The sequence below is a fragment of the Nyctereutes procyonoides genome, unplaced genomic scaffold (genome assembly GCF_905146905.1).
Source record: "Nyctereutes procyonoides isolate TBG_1078 unplaced genomic scaffold, NYPRO_anot_genome, whole genome shotgun sequence".
Classification (NCBI taxonomy): domain Eukaryota; kingdom Metazoa; phylum Chordata; class Mammalia; order Carnivora; family Canidae; genus Nyctereutes; species Nyctereutes procyonoides.
Genome location: NW_026575040.1, coordinates 23,414,892 through 23,440,584, shown reverse-complemented (window position 1 = coordinate 23,440,584; position 25,693 = coordinate 23,414,892). Strand labels below are relative to the sequence as shown.

Below are 25,693 nucleotides of genomic sequence, written 5' to 3'. Positions count from 1 at the left end.
ATTCCCTGAGCTTATATTTTTATATATCTTGGCATATAGTCATAAACATTTCTCAATTACTGGTTCATTTAAGGAGAGTGAAGAATTTAAAGAAATATTAAGAGGCAAGAATACTGTCTAGGAAATTCCATAATCAAAAATTATTTGCCTATCTTAAATTACTTTTCCATAAAGAGTCTTCCACTGATCAGGACTAGGAAAGTAGCACGTTAAGAGCACTTTAAAATATTCCTTTAAGTTCAAACCAGAAGACAAGTATAACATATTTACCTTCTCAATGTGTACAATATCAACTGATCATAAACTTTACATACCTTCACATCTCCAACACTGGGGTGAGGTGGTGTTTTCATTTGAACAATAGTGTAAAGTATATCATGGATGTGATTATTTAGGTATAATACAGGATTAGCTATGACTGTTTTTGTTGAAGCAATACTTGCTGAAAGCAGAGGTAGGGTGGTAGGCAATGGAAGTGGAGACTGGAGCTGCTTCACTGTGGTCTCCTGTGGGTTACAGTAGATTATTTTTTGCAAAGTAGTTAAAATGAAAAAACTAATAGTTACATGATAAAAATACTGGTGATGAACAACTGAATAAAAGCAGTATGTACTTATTCACTCATTCTACAAAAATTTATTGAGCACCCAATCTGTACCAGTTGCTATGTGAGACACAGAAGATATAAAGATGAATTTAATGTGACACAGCTGTGCTCTCAAGCTGTTAAGCCTACTCATAATCACTAAAATTTTGATCAACAAAGACCCATGCAGAGCATAAATATTTGCCTCCTACAAGCAGAGAAGCTGGACATATTTAGGTTAGCTAATAAAAAGAGCTATTAAAATTATTAAAATAACCAAGCCTGAAAACAAAAGTGAAGTTCATACCTGCTGGGATTCTTGTAGCAAAAATTTGAGTTCCATCCTTACTGAGGCCAGTCCACCACCCTGGGCCCCATGAAGGCTACAGTAACTAAGAAACACTCTCAGAAGATCTTGGTTTTTCTGTAACCACAACTTTCGTCTTTCTGCATGTTCTCGTTTTGCCTGCAATCTCCGTCTTTCTATTTGGTGCCGCTCATAGGAACCTATGTCTGGTTTGTCCGTCATTTCTTCCTGGTCCAGAAGATCACTTTCTACCTTGGAGTATGTTTTACTGGTATACTCTTTAATAACTGATTCATGGTTACATATCTCATGCAGGGCAGCAATTTCCTTTTCAAGCCAGTTATAGAGTTGAAATCTGAGTTTTCCACCATCTACTTCATAACCTGTAGCCAATGTTCTTAGTTCTGTCATAAGGATCTTTAAACAAGCTCTGAATTTTAGTTGTTCAGCAATCACATCAACTTCAGTATCACCTTCCAGACAGTCCTCTTCCTGAGGAGTCAGTAATACATTAGGGTCCGAGGCTTTCTCATCTTGTCTATCTGTCTCCCTGGCATTTGTACTTTTCATTATTAAACCAACAGCATCTTCTTCCTCTTCTTCTAAGGCACTATCATGCTCTTCACCCCAATCAAGGTTAAGAGGTTCCTCATCAACTTTCACTATTGGCTGGCTCCAGTCAAACTGTGATGAAGTTACATTTGACCAATCAATGCCAGAACTTTTATTGCCATCACTCAGAATCTTTGATTCTGAAGGTACATCATCCATTTTTTTAGGAATTGAGTCAGGCTGACCTTGTTTTGAAGGTAAGGCTGATATTTTGGTAACTTTTGGAATTTTGGAGAGTACCTCCAATGCTAGAACAGGGCATCCAACTTTAAAATGAGCATTTGCAGTGGTAAAGAATAATTTTCTTTCTATAAGATTAATTTTATCAACAAAGTTTTTTTCAGTTTTGAGACCTAAGGTTGCCAAAGTTCCTTCAGGGGAGGCAAGGTTTCTTCGAATAAGCAAAGGATGAGTTCGAAGGTAGTTGTAGAAACTAAACACCACTGGGTTACAAGATTTGATGATAACTATAGAAATAAAACATACAGTCACAAGATATTATGTTAATTTGCACTTATATTACAAAAGAATAAAATATCTCAACATTTCCTTGAAATAATACCCAAATATTATATATATAATAATACACACACACATATATAAACATATATATAAACATTGCTTTTATTTTTTAAATGGAAAGAAAACATCTAAAAAATGTTTAATTGGTTCCCTAAAAAGAGAGGGAAGAACAGGAATGGAGAGATCAGGAAAGAAGCTAGATCTCTCTGAAAATATCTTGGTTTTATATATTTCATTTCAAAACCATGTCAACATTTTATATAGAAAGAAAAATTAAATTTGAAAAAAAAAACAACAGCAAAATTTTAAAAAGTGATTCTGTATATCAAGCTGGTAGTGTAACTACACAAAGAGGAACTATAAAGTGACTTTAAAATAAGTAATTTGGCTATACAGCCTTACTGGGATATACCATAAAAAAAGTTATAAAAATAACTGCAAAAAAAAAAAGCTTAAACTGCTCTCAGTAATCATGTTGCTATGAAAAATTTTTGCATCATTATTCTCAAGCGATCATATATGTATAAAATAACAAGTATGTTAATGGTATGAGAATTCAAGCTTTTCATTATAAGACAGAAGTGTAAAATCTAAAAAGAAATCTATAATCTATATTGAATTAAAATTTTCAGTGTGAGCTCATGAATTCTCAGGTTAAAAAATACATATATATACTAGCTCCATTCATTAAAACAGCTTAGACACAATAATCAAAATCAATAGCAAATGAGGATCCCTATGCCCAGGCTGTAGTCTCTATTATTCCCCCACTTAAAAGGAACCAGGATCCTTTGGAAGGATGGCCATTTCCAGCTCTGGGGCATTAAATGTACAAGATGAGCCTGAAACATCGTGCCATAGCAGAAAGCAAAGAAACTATCAAGGAATAATATCAATAGGATTCAATAACTTGTAGAGGCTCCCCTGGTTAGAAATGAGATAGTCTGAGCCTCCATAATAATAAACTACAATGGATTCAAACACAAATCTATCTAAATCTGTGAGTTCAAATAACTCAAATGAATATAAAAGCTAATTAGTCACCTTTGTAGTATGTTAGTGAACCAAACTATTATTTTGAAAACTGGTAAAGAGAAAGAATCAAACATTTATGCTCCCTTCACTACATATACTACTGAATTTCAGAGTAATCAAACAGCTAAGGGAGACTGTACTCCTAGAGAAGAATTCCAACTCATAAAGGAAAAATAAAATGACACAATTAGAATATTGTAATTTTACAGACATTAATGAAATAAAAAAATCTATGCAGTGATCACTGATGGCTGTTTATACAATAAGCAAAACAAACAAACATTATGAGTTCCCTGATAGGAGTACTCCGTATCACCATAAAATATTTCTGCCAAAAATCCAAAAAAAGCATCTAGGATATTAATTACCAATTTATAGGAAATATAGAGAACATGGGGAAAAAAACACATGAAGTGACAGAAAAGGGACACAACCAACAAATTCTATTAAGTGAGAAATCACAAAATAAACAATCTGACTTTATTTCAAAGGACAAGAAAAAGAAGGAAAAACTATGAATTAAAGTAGGCAAAAAAGGCACCTTAACTAATCATAACATATATGCCTCATTTGAATCTTGATTCAAACAAATCAATTGTATAAGATTTTATGAGACAACAGGAAAATCTGAACATTGCCCATTTCATGATTATTAATCAAATTTTGTTACAGTGGTATGTGTTACGTTTAATAGTCCTTACTTTCTGGAGATTCATTTTGAAATGTTTACAAAAGAAATAATATGCTGGAATTTGCTTCAAAATAAATCTATGATGAGAATGGTAGGAGACTGTGCACATTTTATTAAAATTACCTGGGAAACTCAGATACTTATTTTTCTTCTAATGGTTTTATTTCCTTTCCTTTAAAAATTATATTGTTTATTAAAATATTTATTCTTTATAAAGAAGAATATTAAAATGGGTCCCTAATCTCTTTATCCATGTAAGCAAGCCTTTTTATTCTTAAAATTTTTTTTAAAGATTATATTTTTATTTGAGAGAGAGCATATGAGAGAGGAGGGTCAGAGGAGAAGCAGACTCCCTCTGAGGGGCTCAATCCTAGGACTCCAGGATCATGACCTGAGCCAAAGGCAGACCCTTAAGTGACTGAGCCACCCAGGTACCCCGTAAGTTAAGTTTTTTTAGCATTTAAAAATAATACATGACAAAAAATTTTTTTTCAAGTTTTCATTTAATTTTAAGTTAGTTAACATATAGGGTAATATTAGTTTCAGGAGTAGCATTCAGTGATTTAGCCCTTACATATAACACCCAGTGTTTATCACAAGTGCCCTCCAACTATTAATACTCATCATCCAATTACAACTACAGAAAGCACAAAATACAAAGTAAAAGCATGGATCTCCCCACACCTATTCCCCAAAAGTAACCAGTAATCAGTATTCAGGTTTTTTAAAAATTAATATTTATTTATTTATTTTATTTATTTATTTATTTATTTATTTTATTTATTTATTTATTTAAAAGCAATAAAAAGCAAAAGTGGGGTTGGGGAAAAAGAGGGAGAGAATTTTAAGCAGTTTCCATACCCAGCACCGAGTCTGGCACCAGGCTCAATCTCACCACCTTGAGAGCACAACCTGAGCCAAAATCAAGAGTTGGAGGCTTAACTGACTGGGCCACCCAGGTGCCCCAGTACTCAGTTTCTTTTGATTTGTTCCAGCAAACAGCAGAGGGAGAGGAAGAGGGAAACTAGATGCAGTATGTACATGCAAACACATTTGCAACATGCACATGTAAATAAAAAGCAACAGGAATGTGCTCTTTCACACTGTTCTGCATCTTACTTGCTTCACTTAATAATATAGCATATATTAATACATTGATTTACCTCATTTTCTAATGGCACACTATTTCTGTGGTATGGATATACGATAATTCATTTAACTATTCTACTGACACTTAAAATGTTCCATTTTTAAAAAAGTATTGCAGAGTACTAATAAATGTCCTCCAGCTGCTTTTAAAAAATCTAAATTATTTGGGATAACTAGAAGTAAAGAAAGCTTATCACACAAGAATAAAAAAGTTCATGCACAAAACCAATATGTGAACAGCAAAATTCCTACTTTAAAAAAAATGAAAACTGGCTGTATAATTATATGGAAAGAGCTATACAATGTGTAAAAATTATTTATGCCTCAACTTAATATAATTGTTTTTTGTTTTGTATTTTTTTTTCTAAATAAACATAAGTTTAGAAACAGTCTTCTTTTGGGATGCCTGGGTGGCCCAGAGGTTGAGCGTTTGCCTTTGGCTCAGGGCATGATCCTGGATTCCTGGGATCGAGTCCCATGGCAGGCTCCTTGCACGGAGCTTGCTTCTCCTCCCTCTGCCTGTATTTCTGCCTCATTCTCTGTGTCTCTCACGAATAAATAAGTAAATAATCTTTAAAAAAGAAAAAAGAAAGAAAGAAAGAAAAGAAACAGGCTTCTTTTAAAAAAGAAAAAGAGGGGCACCTCGCTGGCTCAGCTGATGGACCATTTGACTCTTTTGACCTTAGGGTTACATTTGAGGCCCACATTGGGTGTAGAGATTACTTAAAAATAAAATCTTAAAAAAAGGTGGGGGGGAAGGGGGTACCTGGGTGGCTCATTCAGTTATGCAGTTGCCTTCAGCTTAGCTCATGATATCAGGGTTTTAGGACTGAGCCCCACATTCGGCTTCCTGCTCAGCAGGGAGTCTGCTTCTCCCTTTCCCTCTCTCTCTCCCTCTGTCTCACCCCACTGTTCATTCTCTCTCTCTCAAATAAATAAAAATCTTTAAAAATAAAAAAATAATAATTAAAAAGAGAAAGCCATAATGTCCTACCTTGATGTTCATCATCATCCTTTGGTGTTTGTTCCAATAACGTGTCCAAAGCTCGGGTATAGTCTTTCATTACCCAATAGGCAAGACTACGCAGGAAAGGATCAGGATGTAATCTTTTGCAATCGAAACCTAAGCCATCCTTTTGACAACCCAAAATCTTCTCATTTAGGATGGATATATAAGTGGATGAAGTCTCAAATTCAGATTCATATAAACGCGCAATAACCATGGCTAGCTGAATATCTTCCATTTTTTCAAGACATACCTATAAATTCAAATATTAATACTTATTTAATAATAATTTAATAACTACTATTAATAATATTAATAACTACTATTAATAATTTAATAACTGCTTAGATATATGAAATATTCCACTAATACCCTGAAATCTACCATTTATATTCTCCTAGTGGTGGGAGGGGTCGAGAGGTTGAGACAGTAAAAGGCAGTTAAATGACTGCTTGATAGATTAAGGAATAGCAAGAAGAAAAGAAACTAGAACTTAGCAGCTTCTAGCCTAGAAAGATCATTTTTAAAATAAGCATAAGACAAATATCAACATCATTTCAGATTTGTCAATTTAAATTAAATATACTTACAACATTTGAATTTATATATACATCAGTTCCTCTTAATTTCCAAATACATTTCCACATAAATACAATTGCTACCATTTTAAAAGGACATTCTAATTACAAAACAAATAACATGAAATAAAGCAACATATTCTTTACTCTCTGTGAGTTTATATTCTAATTTAATTACTTATATAGAGTATTTGAGATCATTCAGGCAACATAAACATCTCTCAATCACTATTTCTCTTCTCCTGATTATCTTTAGGTTAAAATTCCCATGTCAAAATTATAAATATTTGTTAATTTAAAAAATCATACACCAGAGATAATTTTGAATATATGACTACTCCTAAATATAGAGAACTTCTCTTCATTGAATACTTCCTATTTCTTCTATAATATATTATTTCCAATTATTTCTTATTTTCCCTTCACCTGTTTGGATTGTTCATAATGACAATAACTATCCTAGGAGGAAGGTCTCATAACAGTAACATTCATAATTTCTCTCTTAATCAGCTGCCAGGAGTATATATCAAAAAAATGCAAAGTCTTACTTCTTTCATTCATTTTCAAATACCTAAGACAACTATATTACAAACAGTACAAATAGCAATTCCAGTTCCTTATCTATGAATTTCATTTAGGAAAAAAAAAGAACTTAAAAGTAGCTGCCTATCTACCCCAAAGGAGGAGGTTGTGACCTATGCAGACTTGAAATAGTTTAGAATCATAAAATAGCTAGGAAGAAAGTATTCATAAACCATTTTTTTGCCATTTTTTCATGCATATACACTCGAAGCGTACCATATTCCCTATATAAAATTTTTGGTTTATGTTTCACACTTGAATTGATTTATAATTTTGCTTGTTACTACACCACTGTTTAAGTTTGGTGACCTCTGTAGTTACCAGACAGAAAATTACAGTCTACTCTACAAACTTTTCAGGGTTTCAATATCCTACAAATATCTCACAACATGTTTTCTTTATTTATACCTCTATGGCATCTTTCAATGAGCCGGCTAACAAGAAAAAGGCAGCAGATTGTTCAAAGCGCTGTTTTCCAAGTAAAGAGAAAGCATTTTTCAAAGCGGCTTTACGCCATCTATCTTCATTAAAGTTGTGGCTGAAAAATGTTGTCATCTTTTCATCATGCTGGGACCTGGGAACGAGAACACAAGTATCAGCGGTTAAAGGAAATCTAAAATATTTTGAATCCTTTGCACAATATGTGAAAATAACCCCAAACATCCATCAAAAACAGTAACTTCAGTAATAGGCGTCTGTTACCAAGCTTCACTTCTAATAAGGAAAGCTCAAAATCCTTATATACACATAAACAGCACACAGGAGCATTGTGTACTTTTCAAAATGCTTTTATCAACTTTTTTAAACAATACGTCACCCTTTATGTTAAGCTGAACCAATATTATGCCCATTTTTTGCAGATAAAGGAACCAAGATACAAAAAAGTAAGCTGAGCTGGTCAAGCTCATATATCTAAGTACTTTCAAAAGTATTAGCATCAGAGATTTGCAGTACAATCTTCATTTCATTAAATCATGTACAATGTTGAGGCAATTTACCTAAACAGACCCCATACCACTGCTTTCTTCTTCATGGAAAGGTAGAATAATGCAGCATCCAAGGCATCATTGTTCCTTTGAAAAGAAGCCTTGGCAACCTAAATGGTAAATAAAATATTCTATGAAGTTGACTATTTTATAAAAGAATTACAACCAATTAACCAACAATTACTGGTTCCCTGCTCTTACATGACTGATTGGAACCATGGAGATTGAAAAAAGTTTGCTCTATTCCACAATCTCCAGTAGCTTATGATATATACTCTGAGAGACAACCACTTGTATGTAATTTTAATAAAAATAATAATAGCAACTAGCATTTACTGATTACTTACCATGTACCAAGCACCAATCTAACTGCCTTTTATTTATCTTACTTAAACGACCACAATTCATGAGAATTATCCTTATTTTTACATAGGCCGCAATGGAGACACAGAGAGGTTAAATGAATTGCCTAAGGCTACACAGTAAAGTGTGGAAAAGGGATTAGAATCCCAGTGGCAATAAAACTATCTACCCTAGGAAACAACAACAACAACAAAAAGGCAGAATATTCAATAGATATGATCTTCTTCATGAAAATTAAATGTTACATTTCTTAATGTTTTATAAAAGCCAAAATGCTAATAACTTCTACAGGCTATGCAATTTCACAATTTAAGCTCCCTCAACTCATATTGATACAGACATCTGTGAATATCAGCTATAACACACACACTTAAAAAATTACAGACAAAAATAAGTGTTCCACTGTTTTTTATTTTTATTTTTTTTCCTTTTTTTTTCCCACTGTTTTTTAAAAACATTCTTTGCTGGTATTTTTCCAATCAAATTTTAATGATTCTAAAAGACTGACACCTTCTTTCTGGCATGTAATTAAAATACAGAAGGCTGAAGCTCCATTATTTTTTTTTATTTTATTTATGATAGGCACACAGTGAGAGAGAGAGAGGCAGAGACACAGGCAGAGGGAGAAGCAGGCTCCATGCACCGGGAGCCCGACGTGGGACTCGATCCCGGGTCTCCAGGATCGCGCCCTGGGCCAAAGGCAGGCACCAAACCGCTGCGCCACCCAGGGATCCCCTGAAGCTCCATTATTTTTAAGAGCTTACATATTTCAGTTCTTAGAAATTCCATGAGAAAGAGTCTAAGTGAGCACATGACTGATACTCTCCTTGGGAGCTTATAACCAAAACTGCCGAATTCATGCAGAACCAATCAACTCAGTGTTAAGTTTAAGAATTAAGCCAGTAACATTACTGTATATAATTATATTGTTTTGAACACAATTACCATACATACCATATCTAAGTTTTTCAAAGACACTTAGATAACTTCTGGAAATCACTAAGTTGAGAGATATAATAATAAGAAACAACAATTAGCTCACAGTGACTCATAGTAAAGAAACTACCAAGGCATGGGAGAGGGGGAAATTGAGTCACGAAAATGCTGTATTCTCAATACTTGTTTATCTTATTTCTCTTCTACTTTTTTGGTATTTTTTTCTGCCTTCAGTCATTTAACTTAGTATTCGGATGTTTAATAATTTTAATTCTGATGTTTAATAATTTTAGAGAAATTTTTGTTCATTTTTAGCTAAGGATTTATTATATATATCTCAAGGCAAAGAATTATCGTAACTCTGATGCGATTTTAAGAGATAATCTCTTGTGGAAACAAATCGTATGTAACATATCAGAAATAATTATGTGACACAACCAATTGTTGATGGAATTAAAAAGATCTTTGTAGACATCTGAAACATTTCAAAGATGTCCTCTTTCTCATTGCTTTAGAATATAAAAAATTTAATGTATTGTGTTATGTACATGCTGTAACAATTAACTTGCCCTACACACCAGAAACTACATTACTTGGTTGGTGTGATAATAAATTCCTTCTTACATTTGTGCCTATTTTCAAGAGAGAAATACTGGTATCTTATTGTCAATTTTACACGTAACAAGAAAATGGCACTTCTGTGCTTACATTTCAAACTGATCTGAGGGCCATGATGAACACCAGAATCTCAGGATGCTAACTGAGATAAAGACAGCACATCTCTAATCACCCTCAATTTACCAAATGAAAATGGGCCTGAGGGAATATGCACTTTAAATAAAGTTTGCCAGGTGATTCTTTGGACACACTAAAATTTGATAACGACTACTGTAGAGGAATGAATTCCTCTTGGGAGAAATAAATCTATACTTCGCAAATGTAGTATCATTAATTGTACCCAGGGGAATTTCAATGAACTCCTACAAGTAAACAATAAATGAGAATTTCACCTTTCTAACCCCCATAGAGTAGAAAGGGCACAAACTCAGTCTAATACTTAAAAATGCCAGGAGCGTGTGGGTTACTTAACCTCTCTAGATCTAGTCCAACATGTGGAAATGGAGATGCTAACACAGGGCCAGATTATATGAAATAATCTATGAAAAGCAACCAGCACCAACCTGGCACACAGTAGGTGCTCACTAACAGTCTGTTACTGCAACACTGAAAGAACTTTCAGCTTCCACTAACAAATTATTGGACAAATTTTTTTCTAAAGGGAATCTACCAGAAAATGGATTCCAAAAGCCTGTCTTAAAAAATTTTATAGCATGTTTAATTTGCTGCCACAGATATATTCCTCAAGTGCACACAAATCAAAACCTTTTATTGAATGGTATTTTAAGTATGCAAAGGAAGTTTGCTATTTATTAATGTAGCCACACAGAAAATCCTTTATATAAAAAGAATTTTTGTATCTATAGTGTACTTATCTGAAAAGAACTGAAGTTTGTTTTCTAAATTTAGATTTCTATGTTTCTTTTGTAAATATTATTATTGAAGTATAGTTGACATCCAATGTTTTTTTCTTAATTTTTTAATTTAATTTTTATTTAAATTTAATTTGTCAACACACAGTGTAACACCTGGTGCTCATCCCATCAAGGGCCCTCCTTAGTGCCCATCACCCAGTTATCCCATTTTCCCACCCAGCATTCAATGTTAAAATATAGTTTTGGATGTATAACAGCGATTCGACAATACTATACATTATGCAGCACTCACCACAGTAAGTGCAGTTGCCATCTGTCACAGTACAATGTTATTACAACTTTACTGACTACATTCCCCATGTTGTACTTTTCATATCCATGACATACTGCCAGTTATTTAAAAAAAAAGAACTCTGAATTTTCTCAAGCTAGGACATACCTCAACTGATAGCAGAAAACATGCAATTCTATAAATATTATAAACTCAGTATGTATGGTAAAAGGCAACTGATATACTACAGAAACATTTCATAAGGGTCAAGTTTTTGGAATCTCCAAAACTTTTTATTTAAGAAATTCTCAAGATCTCAAGATGTACAAACTAATTCCCTACAACAGATTTTCTGGAAGACAGTATCTTTTATCCTTTAAGATTTTTTAAAAAGATTTTATTTATTTATTCATAAGAGTCACAGAGAGAGAGGCAGAGACACAGGCAGAGGGAGAAGCAGGCTCTATGCAGGGAGCCCGATGTGGGACCCGATCCCGGGACTTTAGGATCATGCCCTGAGCTGAAGGCAGATGCTCAACCGCTGAGCCACCCAAGTGTCCCATCAAGATTTTAAAAAAAAAAGATTTTTTTTTTTAACTTAAGCATCCAATGAAGTAAAGTTACCTTTTCAATGCATCTTCGAAGAGTGTTAATATTCCTGACCCACCAACCTATTCCCATAGCTCTTAACTCAGACCACTGAGGGTCCCCTCTCTGAATGGCCGGAATCATATTAATCAGTTCCTCCTCAGCCTCAGAATGAAAAGCCCAGGCAAAGTGGCAGGTAGACACACCTAAATTAGAAATACAAAATAATAACCTTCAGAACTATATCAAAAAAGAACAAAAAACAACTTTTCACACAGTCATGTATTTATTCACTCCGGGAAGAATTTCCAAGCAGGAAAAAAAAAAAAAAAGGTAAAAGGAAGTCTTTCCTCACTCAGTTTTACACTACACGCTTCTAAACACATGGAGCAATAGCAGAATATACAAAACCAAAAACCTCTTTTTTCCAAAATATTTGCTTTTTTCTCTGCAAAAACATAGGCACTAAAACTTAACCACTGGAAAGATATTTGGACATCGGGTCATTTATACATACACACACACGTACACACACCACACTTATCAACAGTGAAAGCTCCGGTCAAGACAAAATATCTCAGCCTGTGTCCTTGGGAGTTTTTTCAGTTTCTTCACAGCAAGCCCCTTGCTTGCAGACCATATTCCTTAGCACCGACTACTGGAAACTGCTCCACTTAACCAAACAGCCAATGAACTACATATTTCACAGTGAAGTCTAACCTGCAGTAGAGTTGCAGGGAATACATTTCTCTGCCTCCGGCATCTTGGTTAAACTTAGTTTAAAGCTGCCTAACACTGGTGATATATGGCAAACTCTTTATGCCCTGGTAGAAGACTGACGGGGCTCTAGGCCGCTTTTAGAGGCAACACTATCAGACGTGGGAGTACAAGGGAGTTTATCAGCAGCTGAACTTCTGATAACACTTCGTTCCACTTAGAGCAGGTGAAGAGGAAACAAGGAAAATGACACACTGATTGGTGACACATAGCGGGAATGCCAGGAAGAACCAGAGGAGCCTAGGAAAGAGGCCAAACTGGTCAACATAGACATCCATATGGACCTATTTTGGACCTCATGTCTGAAGTCAATGATGTACTGTACATTACAGTACAGGCTTGAGTCTCAATGCTCTAAGACCATCAATATTACTACATATGATTTTTTTCATTAACAACTACTATATAGACTTCCAATACAGTTTCAAGCTTTTCTAACCATCACTGCTTTACAACAGTTCCTTTAGAAAGTATAAAAGGAACTTATTATGACTATTTTGAGTAATAATCTTAAATCTTTTAAATTTCCTATGCTAACATTTATATACAACTGTGCTTGAAATCACAGCACAAAAAAATTAGTGCAAAAAGCCTTGACTGCCACCAAAAATTTAGGGGGAAATGGTCAAGATTTAATAACACCAATTTGTAGTTTTTCGGAACCTAAAAGGCAGATTAATTTTCTCACTTTTTAAATCTTTGCCCAATTTAAGAAATAATCACTATATCAAACTACCGACACTTTGCTTTATAAGTTGCTATTATATAGCAATACACGCAGAATAACTTTGCTAACTGCAAATTTATCATATAAAGAATAATGTAAAATATATTACACTTCATACCCTTAAGTGAAATGGGATTGATTAAACTTTTAGTATGATTAAGTGGGAACAATAAACACACAGGTATGTCAGGGGAATTAGGTTCAGAAGGTAAGATTAAAAGCGCAGTGAATATATGTGGAAGCCTAACTATTTATTTTAATACAAGCATTGTATCATAAGTCATATACTCACAAGTAAAGCTGTTGTTTGAGGAATATCTGTCATATAGTAATCCAGTAGATTTGCATACTTGTAGCACACTGCCACACACCCTGATTTGAGATACAAGGATTTATATCAGCCCCCTATTTTACAGGTTAAAAAATCAGAACTTCAGAGTTTAAGGTGACCTGCCTGATATCCTAATACCAAGAAAAGATATTAAGAAGAAAAAGAACAGGGGCACCAACACGTAGTTAGTTATTTATCAATTTATTTTTTCTCTACCAATAACAACTATTCTTTGCAGTTTTTCTCTATTCTTAGCCTTTCTACCTATATACTGGCTACTTAACTTTCCCTGAAAACTGTTCCTATAATACCAATCATGTCTTATGTCCAGTGTTTTACCTGTATCAAAAGGAAAAATGGAATTTTCAATTCCTCAATGGTCATTAAGTGATTCAGCACTATCATTTAAAACTAAAATATAAAAGAACCGTTGAGATACCACTTTTTAAACCTAATCGAATGGCACAGATTGTTTAAAATGATAATATCAAAAAAATAAAATAAAAAACAATACAATGATAGTATCAAGTGTCAACAATGGGTTAAATTTTGGAATCATCAAACACTGCTTCTGGGAATATAATGGAAGACAGTGTTTCTGTCTGGGGCAATACTTATCAAGAGTTAAGAAATTTCACTCTTAAATACAGAGAACTGGTGGTTGCCAGAGGGGAGGTGGGCAGGCAGATGGATGAAACAGAACAGGATTTAAGAGTATGCTTATCTTGATGAACACTGAAAAGTATATGGAATTGATGAATCATCATATTGTATACCTGAAACTAACACTGTATATTAATTATACTTGAATAAAAAAAACCACTAAGGTACAGTTACATTCAGAATTTAGAATATCGGCCTGGCAATACTGTAAACTGTTGACTGAAACATTAAAAATAAAAACAATCACCTTAAAAAAAAAGAGTTAAGAATTTTCAAGCCCTCGGATTCCACTGTTGGAAAGTAACACGAGGAAATAATCAGATATATACATAAATATCTATATGCAAAGTAACATGGTCATTCATCACAGTGATCATTCATATAGAAAAGAAAACCAGCAAAATCTGTTTCAAAATTAAAGGACTGGATAGATGAAGTACAGTTTAGAAACACAATGGAATATCAGACAGCTATTTAGAATTACATGAGGGTAAAGGGTAAGTGTTATGGGTAAGACCAAGAAATTATAGAGCCTGGTATTCTAGTTCCTATAATACTAAAGCATTATTTATAGGACTGCATCCAGGATGCTGGTTTCAAAAGGAATATAGTCTAATAAAAACTGCACTCGGATTCTAGCTCCGAGCTCTATAAGTAGCCCTATATCTTGGCAGGTCACTTTATAGTTTTTTTAATCTGTCAATTAGGGGGCTGACATAAATCCTTACATCTCAAATCAGGGTATGTGACAGTGTACTACAAGTATGCAAATCTACTGCATTACTATCGGGCAGATATTCCTGAAACATCAGCTTTCCTTGTGAGTATATGACTTATAACAAAATGCTTATATTAAAATAAACATAAATAATAATACATAGGGCAAAAATCACACAATTTTTAAAGAAAATATATCAGTTGTCAAAGAAATTCAGGGCCACTTTTTTAAAAAATATTTTATTTATTTATTTATGAGAGACACAGAGAGAGAGAGAAAGAAAGAGAGAGAGACACAGGCAAAGGAAGAAGCAGGCTCCATGCAGGGAGTCCTATGTGGGACTCGATCCCAGGACTCCAGGATCACGTCTTGGGCTGAAGGCAGGTGCTCAACCACTGAGCCACCCAGGAGTCCCTTATGGCCTTAGGCATACCAGGTTTACTACTAAGCTACTAGGCATTAGTGAGTAAGTCTGAGAAACTGAGATAGAAGAGCAAAAGTTGCAGAACAGAGCTGAAAGAGGCACAGAAAAAGGGTAAGTGGGTACTATGTGACTAGAAGATCTTAAGGATGTATGCATATAATGACTTGGCTAATTCTTATACACAAATATAAATACAAGTATTCCACTACAATATGAAATAAAAGTTGTGGAAAGGTCCAAACAAGGAGTTAAATACCTTGATGAAGTAGCTGTACTCGGTATAAAGGAGGCAACGATGTCAAAAGGCACGTGTGCAAACGCATAGCTAGCAAGTATCTCAAACCACACTCGTCTAATGTGTCCCTTCCTATAAAGCAAATAGAAAATATGTTTCAGGAAAACTGTCACAAACCAGTAAATAATTAGGAAATAAGCATTAAATTCAATAATAACAATTTACACAAGATATATGTTTGAGTGTATCCCTTTGCTAACAGTCAAATATCTTTATAAGAAATACATCTTTACAAAAGGTATTTGTAAATACAAAAACTCCCAAATGAAAAATGACTGGGGGAAATATAATTCCCTATTAGTATAGGTAATAACAATACTTACAGCTATTCATAATAAATGAAATCTTGAAATCCAATAAAAATATATTAACTATAGTAAGCTAGGTACAATTTTAAGAAGCATTTCCCACATGAAGTTGGATGAGATTGAAAAGATAGGAATTACATATCGAAAATGAAATCATTACTTATTATCACTGTTAATTAAAAAGCTAATATTTTCTAGTCTGGTTAGCTCAATTGAAATATAGTACTATGAAAGATTTAAAATTCGATTCCCTAGGCTAGTTTTACAAAGCTAAGGTTGAACCTTAACCTGATTTCACAAACTTAACTCCTATTTAAAAGTTGCACAAAGGTATGAAGTGTGAGGAGTTTCATTAAAATTATAGACACTGTTGGAGAAGCAACACAAAAGTTATGACCAGCACCCAGTCCAGTAACTGCCACTTGGGAAGTACTAAGAATGTTGAATCAAATAATATTTTCTAGAAGAATATAAAATGTTTTAAAATCTCAAAGTTTAAGTTCCAGCTCTACTTCCCATTAGCTATCTTTGTTATCCACCCATTCATTTATTTATTCAACAAATCAAGTACCTACTACAGGGAAGGCACAGTGTAGGTGCTGGGGATTTGACAGTGAATAAGACAAAATCTCTCCTCTCATGGTGCTTTCATTTTAGGAGACAAAAACAAAAAACAATGTGTCTGGTGGAAAGTAATGCTATGGAGAGAAATAAAAAGTAGGCTTGACAGAAAGGGAGTACTGGAACAAGGGGATTCTATTTTATATAGTATACCCAGGGAAGAACTTTCCAAGACGATGATGTCTCAGCAGAAACTTGAGGAGGTGAGGGAATGAGCCAGGCATAAACTTGGAAAAAGCTTTCCACACTGAGAACACAAAATATGCAAAGGCCTTGAGACAGGAATGTGTTTAGTGTCTTCCTGGGACAGCAAGGAGGCCAATGTAGTAGAATGAAAATGAACACAGATCACACAGGGCCTTGTGGACCTCCATAAGGATGTGGCTTTTATTCTAAAGTGAGATAGCAAGCCACTGGTATATGCTGAGCAGAGAAGAGATTAAATGTTTTTAATCACTGGCTTCTATGTAGACAACAGACTGAGGTAACAAGAATGAAGCAGTTTTGGGAGACTTTGTCAATAACCAGGCAGGAGGTAACAGTGACTTGGACTAGAGTGGTAATAAGAAAAGTAGTGAGAAATGACTGGATCCTAGATATATGAGAATTGGTAGCAGTTGTCAGAAAACTGGATATGGTGGGTAAAAAAAAAGCAGAGTCAGGAACACCTTTAATTCCATTTGGAAGAATTAATTTACTTAGAAATTATTTGCTGAGATGTGCAACATACTTAAACTCTGAGCTTCAGCTTTCCACCTGTGAAATGGAGACATTAATTCCTCCCTTATCTACCTCATGAAAGTACACTGGGACCAGCATGAGCCATTTTTATACTGCCCAGCCAATCATATAGTTCTGAGTCAGAAAGTTTATAAACTATTTTTCATGGATTATAAATACCTATTTTCTTAATATCCCAGAGTAAAAACTCTAAAGTTTTCAAAAATTCTTAAGACTCTCCTGGAGAGAATTCTGCTATATTGCACATAACACCTCATAAGCATTAGGATTTGTTTAATTAACATGTTTAGAAAATAGGTCATAGGCAAAACTTTCTAAGGTCTCTAGTTATTTTAATCTACAGAGAAAACTTAGGGGATATATTATAAGGATATAAACCTGTATGAAGAGATATATTCCAGGTAGCTTTGAGGAACAGTCTTTTTTCTTCAAATTTGGAAATCTTGTGAAATAATGTACAGGCTGGGAGGCAATCATGTATCCACATATGAACCCCAGTTCTGCCACTTATTACCTGTGTGACCCTATTTGCCTCCCTATGGATCAGTGTCTTCATCTATAAAATTTAGTATAATAATAGCTACCTACCAGAAGATTGTTGTGATAATTAAGTATGATAAAGTACATAAAGTGCCTGGCACATAGCAATTGTTCACTCCTCCACAATATTTACTGAATGAATGAATGATCAATAATTTTCGGTTTCCTTGGCTAATGCCATCATTTACAATCAACACCATTACCTTCAACTATCTGTATAAAAGAGAATGGAATCTAGTTTCAGGAGACAGCCAAAAATATTCTGGTTATAGAGCAAATTAGTCAAGACACACATTATAGTAAAATGTATTAAAACCTCTTTTTCTCTTTTTCAAGATTTTCAGAGAAAATTAGGTAATTATAAAAAATACATATACCTAGAAATGGGAAGATGAACAAGTTGAGTTCATGAGGTCTGTATAAGCCTTTTAGTTCAATAGCAAAATTATCAAATGGGCCATTATTATTACTAAAAGTAAAATAAAAATTAAAATAAGCTATAGAAGTAAATATGTTTGAAAAAACAAGACTACATATATCTAAAATTACACAAAGCTTTTGTTGTAAAAATTCATGTGAGAATGCAGATACCACAAACCCATGAAGTCATATTTGCAAGTCATAACCTATCCCCAACTGTCTTTTCTTTCATAATTAATCATATTAGGTAACAATAACTGTCTACTAGAGAGGTCTTCTCACTAGAAAGTTGTTTTTTTTATTTTTTTTATTTTTTTTCTCACTACAAAGTTTAAAGAAAGACTGCAATTTAATGTGAATCATTATATAAATTATACAAATGGTTCTATTCATGGTAACTTGGTAAATTTTAGTGGGAATATTTACCTGAATAACTCTTATCTCTGCTCTCATCAAGCTCAGTACTGGTGGTAGCCACTGTATCAGCCAAAGCTACAAGGAACATCTGCTCCAAACGAGTAAGGCCTGGTAGACTTGAGTGCATAAGATGACTTGAAAGTACCCTAGCATGTTCTTGGCCAAAGTAAGCAGGTCCATATTGAGAAAGATTTATTACTTTTGATTTGTTTTCTCTCTTTTCTGGCTCTAAATCTATATCATCTGTTGTTATATCCTGGATTTGGAACAGCTCTGAATATTGATCTTCTGGTTCACTTTTGGTATGCTCTTCATAGCTCTGTGGTATTTTTGTACTTTCTTCTGAAATTCTGTAGGTTGTATCTTGATCTGCAGCAAGCAGTGCATATAATGGTAGTGGAGGAATAGAATCTATTTCAGTATAATCTCGAGTACCATCTTTTCCTATGGTGACTGTATCCTTTGCCGTACTGCCACTTACGCTAATGGTTCGGGAAAGATGTCGCTTAGTCCCTTCTCCAGCATCAGCATCTCTAACTATTGCAACTTCACCTGCAATACATTTTACTAAATGAGAGAGAATAGCTTTAGCCCTTCGCACTTTCCCTAAATCCATCAATTCTAGCAGCTGAGTTGGATGATATTGAGGGAGAGTAGGGGAAAGTACATGTGCAGCCTCAAATAAGCCGCCATCTTGAACTACAGTTGGTGAACAAAAAACATCATCAGCAATAGCTGTTCCTTCAACAATACTTTTTCTTGACAACATATTAGATTTAAAGGCAGAATGATCTTGTAATGCTGTCTCTTCTGCATCAGGACTATCAACTTCAATGTCTCCAAATTTGACAGCATGCTTCCACTGTGCATATACATGCATTTCACAATCCATTCCTACCACCAATATCCCATCTCTCACCCAGGAGAGAGAAACAGGCAGAGAAGGTGTACCATCAACAGAAGATACCAAGTCTATAGATCTAAGAAGAACCCATCTTGACCGAACTCCTTGCTTGATACTACCACCTAGTGGTAAAGTAATGACAGCTACTCCATCCTTGCTGTTGATTTGCTCAGTCACAATTCCTGAAAGCCGTCCATACATGAAGATATTAGCACCGACCCCCACTGTGAGAATGTGGGAGCCATCTTCTTTTGATACCCAGTCCAAATGTACTAAATGTTTGATATTTGGAATAAGATATCTATCCTTGCTCAAAAGTGCATCTGATTTGCTGTACACAAACAGATTACTGTCAACACTGACCCTTGAATCAAGTACACTTCCAACCTTGACCAAATCATCAAGATGAATTGTTTGTTCTAAAACCCATTCTGATCCTCCTGTAGATTCACATTCAAAGATGCAAACATGCATGGAAAATTCTTTAGAAACAAAACCATTGTGGTGGACAGGTTGTTTGTAAGCCACGGCAAGGCGACCTGTGTATGAACAGCTAACAGCAACTGGTCTTCCCACGATGCTCACTGTACTGGTATTATCTTCTCCTTCATCATTCATCAAGGGCCATCTCCTCCACTGGTAAGTTTCCTTCTCAACACTTTTACATTCTGGGTTGGTTTCCATATTACACTTCCAGAAGCGAACTTTATTGTCAGAACAAGTTGTTACCACTAAATAAGGTGCAAGGCACACTGGATAAATTGAAGAAGAACTCAGATGGCCTTAAAAAAGAAAAAGCAGATAGTCATGACAATAGAACTACAATATAAAATGCTAATAATCAAGTTCTACAATGTGATAAATCCAAAGTCAGAGTAAGCTTCTTCATTGTAATTCTGCAAACTCCCCTTAAGTAGTGCTTAATACTAAGTGTCCATTGGCCAAGGTAACTACAAGTCTTGAACAGCCCACTGGTGAAATCAAAATATGCAATAATAATCGATCAGTTTTTAGATGTTTAAGTTTAAGTGAGGTTAAGTATTCCACTAAAATAAAACTCAAATGTAATAAAACAAGTCAACGCTTATTCACGAAGTCTGTTACCTGTTATAATTTATATATGGCTTCACCACATGCCTTACTGGATTTTCAGTCTCCACTTATTGCTTTCATCAGAGATGCTTAAGTCATCACTACAGTTTCCCATTCAAATGCCCCTAACTTGTCCCTGAATAATACAGACTCTATATCTGCCCCTACCATCAAAATGTTTTCAGATAGTTAGATTGCTAGATCTCACCATTTTTACCATGATTAATTCGAACTCTCTTAACACTGAACCAGAACCCTGACAGCTGAAGACCAATACCACCCATCCACTGTCAACTACAACATGAAGAGTGATAGACATTAGGACTGGGGTCAGAAGACCTGGATTCAAGTTCCAGCCCATTGCAATGGTGGGAAAGCCACTTCAACATCTAAGCCTGTTCCATCTAAATATTAGGGGTCATGTTACTACTTTCCTTTGGAGTGTTACTGTTAAGTAACACATTTACAAGAATGTTATAAAGCCTTTGCAAAATATAATTTATTATTATTAATTCCAATAAACTTATTTTGAGTATACCCCAAACTTTCCAAATACTCTGAAATTCAGACCCAAAAACTGGCCCAGATCTGTACCTGACACAAAAGCCCAGATATAAACCGTTAATGTGATCTTTCCAACTCTGAATTCAAACCTATCTTATGGATGAATAAAGAACCCTCATACTCAAAATAATTCACCAGTAACTGAAATGGTTTTGAACCTTCAATTTCAGTTCCCCAAAAATACTATTCTAGGAACTCTTTAATTACAGTTTACAAGTGACAGTTCATTTTAAATTTACCTGCCCTCCAAACTATCTTACCTACCTTGTTAAATTCAGTATCATTCTAGGGCAGCCAGACTACAATCTTGTATCCTACATTTTCCCCCCATTTATCTGCCAACTCCTGCTCAAACATATTTAATAAGTGATACATGATTAGCACAACGTGAATGAAAAGCTTCAATTAAAAAAAAAGTTTCTATGATCTGCAAATGAACACACTTGTTCTTCGCAACTGTACTATCATATTATTCCTATTTATAGAAAATCAGAGTGCAGGCAAGAAACTTTGCATTAAAATATTTATATAATTTTCTGTCAGACTGATTTATTTATCACAGGAAACTTTCTAATAAGTATATGTTTCTAAAGAGATACATCGTTACTAGAAAACTAGAGTTGTTAACATACATATTTCAGAAAGGTTCATCCATTTTACCCATTGAAGACCACTCTGAGCTACAACTGCTCAAGTTACCACTCTTCAAGTTACCTTACCTGCTGAAGGCGTTGCTCTTATTACTTCAACTCCTTCTGGGAGATCAAGAGGTTGGCTATATACCAGTCTAGAACTCAGAATAAGTTTACTAGCAGTTTGAAGATTGGCAATTGATGCAGAGTGTGACATGGGGCTTACACTAGGAGAAGTTTCTGGAGAAGAGTCTATATTCTTCTGTCCAGGGACTGAAAGTAGACTCTCTGATGAAATGCCTTCTGAAGCTTTAGCTTTGAAGATAAGTTATGACATATATTACTATCACTACTATATACATTAGCTAGAATAATATTTTGTTACCATTTAAGAATCATGGCTTTTTAAAAATACTTAGGAGACAAGGTCAATTTTCAGACTTTCACTCAGTTACTTTGACAAAATTTTTTTTCTATTTTATTCTTAGCATCACCAACTCCATCACAGAGACTTAATCCCAACACGTAAAAACTAGGAAAAAAACTCAAATTATTTCATCCAGTGTTTTCAACCTTTAAAAAGTATCAAAAGCTTGGGTGCCTGTTGACTCAGTCAAGTGTCCAACTGTTGGTTTAGGTTCAAGTCATGATCTCATGTGTCATGGGATCGAGCCCGTGGTCAGGCTCCATGCTCAGTGGGGAGTCTGCTTGGGGATTCTCTCCCTCTGCCTCTTCCTCCTACTCTCATGCTCACACACATATATCCAAAGCTTGAGGAGGAACTTATTAACAAGCAGATTCTTGGGCCTCACCACAGAGACTGATTTAGTTGTTTTGGCGTAGACCCCAGAAATCCACATTAATAAGCAGCCCAGGTGTTTCTGAAACAGAGCATCATGAGTCAAACTTTGAGAAATAGCAAGGTATTGTCTCACATAGTAGATGAAAGAACTTAAGTTCGGAGAGCTTAGGAACTTTCCTATGGTCATATAACTAGCTAGTGGCAAAGAAGACACTAAAATTCCAGGTCTTAACTAGCAAGCACTACAACAAGATGATTTCAAAAACAGATACAAAAAATAAAAGTTCTAAACAAATTTAAGACAGTATTAGTTGACTGGCTTGCAGCCCACTGATAGTATCCAGAAACATGCAGAGCATGACATTCCTCAAGGAACTCATGGCTACCTTAATGTCTTAATGTTTATGTTTTATTAAAGACTAAAAGTAACCCTATCTTAACAGCAGCTAACCTAAGGTCCTAAAAGCCTTGTTTCAAATTTCCTTAATTCCTTAGGAACTTACTTTATCTTTATCACCCCCACCTTCACAAATTTAAAAGTATATAATCAGTCACTCCTCACAATCCTAGGACAGCTCTTTCTGCCCATCGGTCCTTTTCCCATGCTATTAAACAATCACCTTTTTGTAAAAAAATAGGTGGGGGAGGTCACTGACTGATCTTCTTCCCAAGAGTCCAGCTCTTACATTAGAGTGGAATGTAAATCTCTAAGCATATTCAATTATCTGTGCTTCTGCTACATGTAAGCGATACTCAGAATTACATTTATTTATTTGTAGGCCTGTTTCCCCCTCCATGAGACTATGAATTTATCAAAGGCAAGGATGATGCTTGCTTTGTATAGCCCAAGAAGCATCAGAATACTAAGAGATATGGAGTAATCCCCCTTTTGCTTCTGATGGATGTTAAATATATCAATCTATCTTAGAATGGCAGACCACTAGATGAGAAATATTCCATAAAATGGAATGATACCACAAGCTTGCATCAGCCTCTCAGCAGAAAAAAAGTACTGCTCCTGGCCCTACCACTAACTAGGGTATGCCTCCTCAAGCTTCACTTCACAATCTCTGGCTATTTTCTCATAGCCACATTTTCTAATATATATCTCATGCTAAGAAAGGAAGTAAGAGCAGAGGGAAAAAGCAAAGGCCTTAGAGACACAAAACCTGATTTTGAAACTTGGTCCTATGACAAATCAGATGTGGAACTTGGTCAAGTTACTTAATATTATTCCATTAGTAAACTGGGGATAATGTCTGTCTCATGTGTATAAAACACTTATCTCAGTGCCTGGCACCTTAAAGGTAGTTAACATGTTCCTTCTCCATCTAAGTTTAAACCTCTAATTTCATTCTCTGCCAGGATTTTCAACATACTGATAAATTCAAGTATTTGCTGTGAATAACAATATACAACAATGGAATATTACTCAGCCATTAGAAACGACAAATACCCACCATTTGCTTCAACGTGGATGGAACTGGAGGGTATTATGCTGAGTGAAGTAAATCAATCGGAGGAGGACAAACAGTGTATGTTCTCATTCATTTGGGGAATATGAATAATAGTGAAGGGGAATATAAGGGAAGGGAGAAGAAATGTGTGGGAGATATCAGAAAGGGAGACAGAACATAAAGACTTCTAACTCTGGGAAATGAACTAGGGGTGGTGGAAGGGGAGGAGGGCGGGGGGTGGGGGTGAATGGGTGACGGGCACGGAGGGGGACACTTGACGGGATGAGCACTGGGTGTTATTCTGTATGTTAGTAAATTGAACATCAATAAAAATTAATTTATATAAAAAAAAACAATATACACTACGTTAAACCTGTTGTGAATGTTAGAACCAAAAGACAGACACTTTCAGTCATAGCCGAAGAGAACATATTTGTTTGTTTCTACTGTAATCTTGTTTGTGACCTTTTACTGCTATCAGAAACAGAGTAAGCAAGCAACTCTACACTAGGCCTGGCTTGAGAGGAGCAGCAGTGGGAAACATCCTTCATGAGCAGTGAGGATGGAAGGTATCACATTCTTCCTGTCCTACCACAAGGATCTGTCGCTACCTCTATTAATTTCTTCAGAACCATTCCCAGCTCTGTGTCCAACTCTAGAAAATACTGTATTCTCTGGTGGGTTAAAAATTCTCTTCATGACAAGCTGGTTTAGTTCACTCTACTCTTCCAATTTTGTGAAACAACATGTAACACCAAGAGTGAACTTCAAAGGCTTTGAAAGAACTTCTGGATTCCTGCTACCTCAAGATTAGGCTCAAATGGGCACAGGTAAAGATTAATCAAATAATTTGGCTTTTCTAACCCTAGTTCATGGCCCAGTCAGAACTGCTGTTTACAGAGTTATGTGATAATATGAATTACAAAGGGAACAAAAAAATATTAGTTGACTGTATTAAATGTTTAATGCATACAAAATCAGTTATATTATACAACTACTTAGAAAAAATAAAATCTTTTAAAAACAAAATATTTTGAGTTAACCAGCTTAACGCAGATTCAGCTTCATATAGCTATCTGTGCAGTTCATTTTTACAATTATTTTCATTTTACTCAGAAAGTAAAAGTTTGTTCTAAAAAGATGGATCCATGATCAACTTCTTTGCTTCATACTACAGATTTTCTAATTTGCTAAGAAATCAGTATGAATGTGTATAGCAAAAGCATGGTTAATGTAACTTATCACTGTTGGATTTCTTAATATTCTACAAAAACAGTTCTACTTATGAGCTTCAGATGCTCAACTGTATTTTAATAATGGCAAATCTGCTTCTCTTAGTATTCTGCAGCTAAGTACGCTGTGTCAGATTAAAGCATGCATTAATTCACAGAAAAGCACAATTTTAATTCTATGGGCAAAACAAATTTATAGAGACACAGTATCTAGGACATGGTCACTGTAAGCATTCAATAAATATTAATTGAAAAAAATAAAGTGATCAAACTTTTAAAAAATATGTCTAATGTGCCCACAGACTGGTTTGGTTTTAAATTAA

The 25,693-nt window shown here is 34.9% G+C and overlaps 1 protein-coding gene across 4 annotated transcripts in view; it reads right to left on the bottom strand.

Moving 5' to 3' along the window:
- The window catches only part of DMXL2 (Dmx like 2), a 156,873-nt gene that overhangs the window by 27,976 nt on the left and 103,204 nt on the right, over positions 1-25,693 (bottom strand). For all 4 annotated transcript variants that reach the window (XM_055319683.1, XM_055319685.1, XM_055319684.1 and 1 more), the window contains exons 17-25: positions 21,967-22,194; positions 18,697-20,373; positions 15,602-15,712; positions 11,742-11,911; positions 8,067-8,164; positions 7,477-7,642; positions 5,897-6,161; positions 894-1,972; positions 315-506 (exon numbers count right to left, since the gene is read on the bottom strand). In XM_055319683.1, the coding sequence (XP_055175658.1) occupies positions 315-506; positions 894-1,972; positions 5,897-6,161; positions 7,477-7,642; positions 8,067-8,164; positions 11,742-11,911; positions 15,602-15,712; positions 18,697-20,373; positions 21,967-22,194 (3,986 nt within the window). The remainder of the gene's footprint in view (positions 1-314; positions 507-893; positions 1,973-5,896; positions 6,162-7,476; positions 7,643-8,066; positions 8,165-11,741; positions 11,912-15,601; positions 15,713-18,696; positions 20,374-21,966; positions 22,195-25,693) is intronic.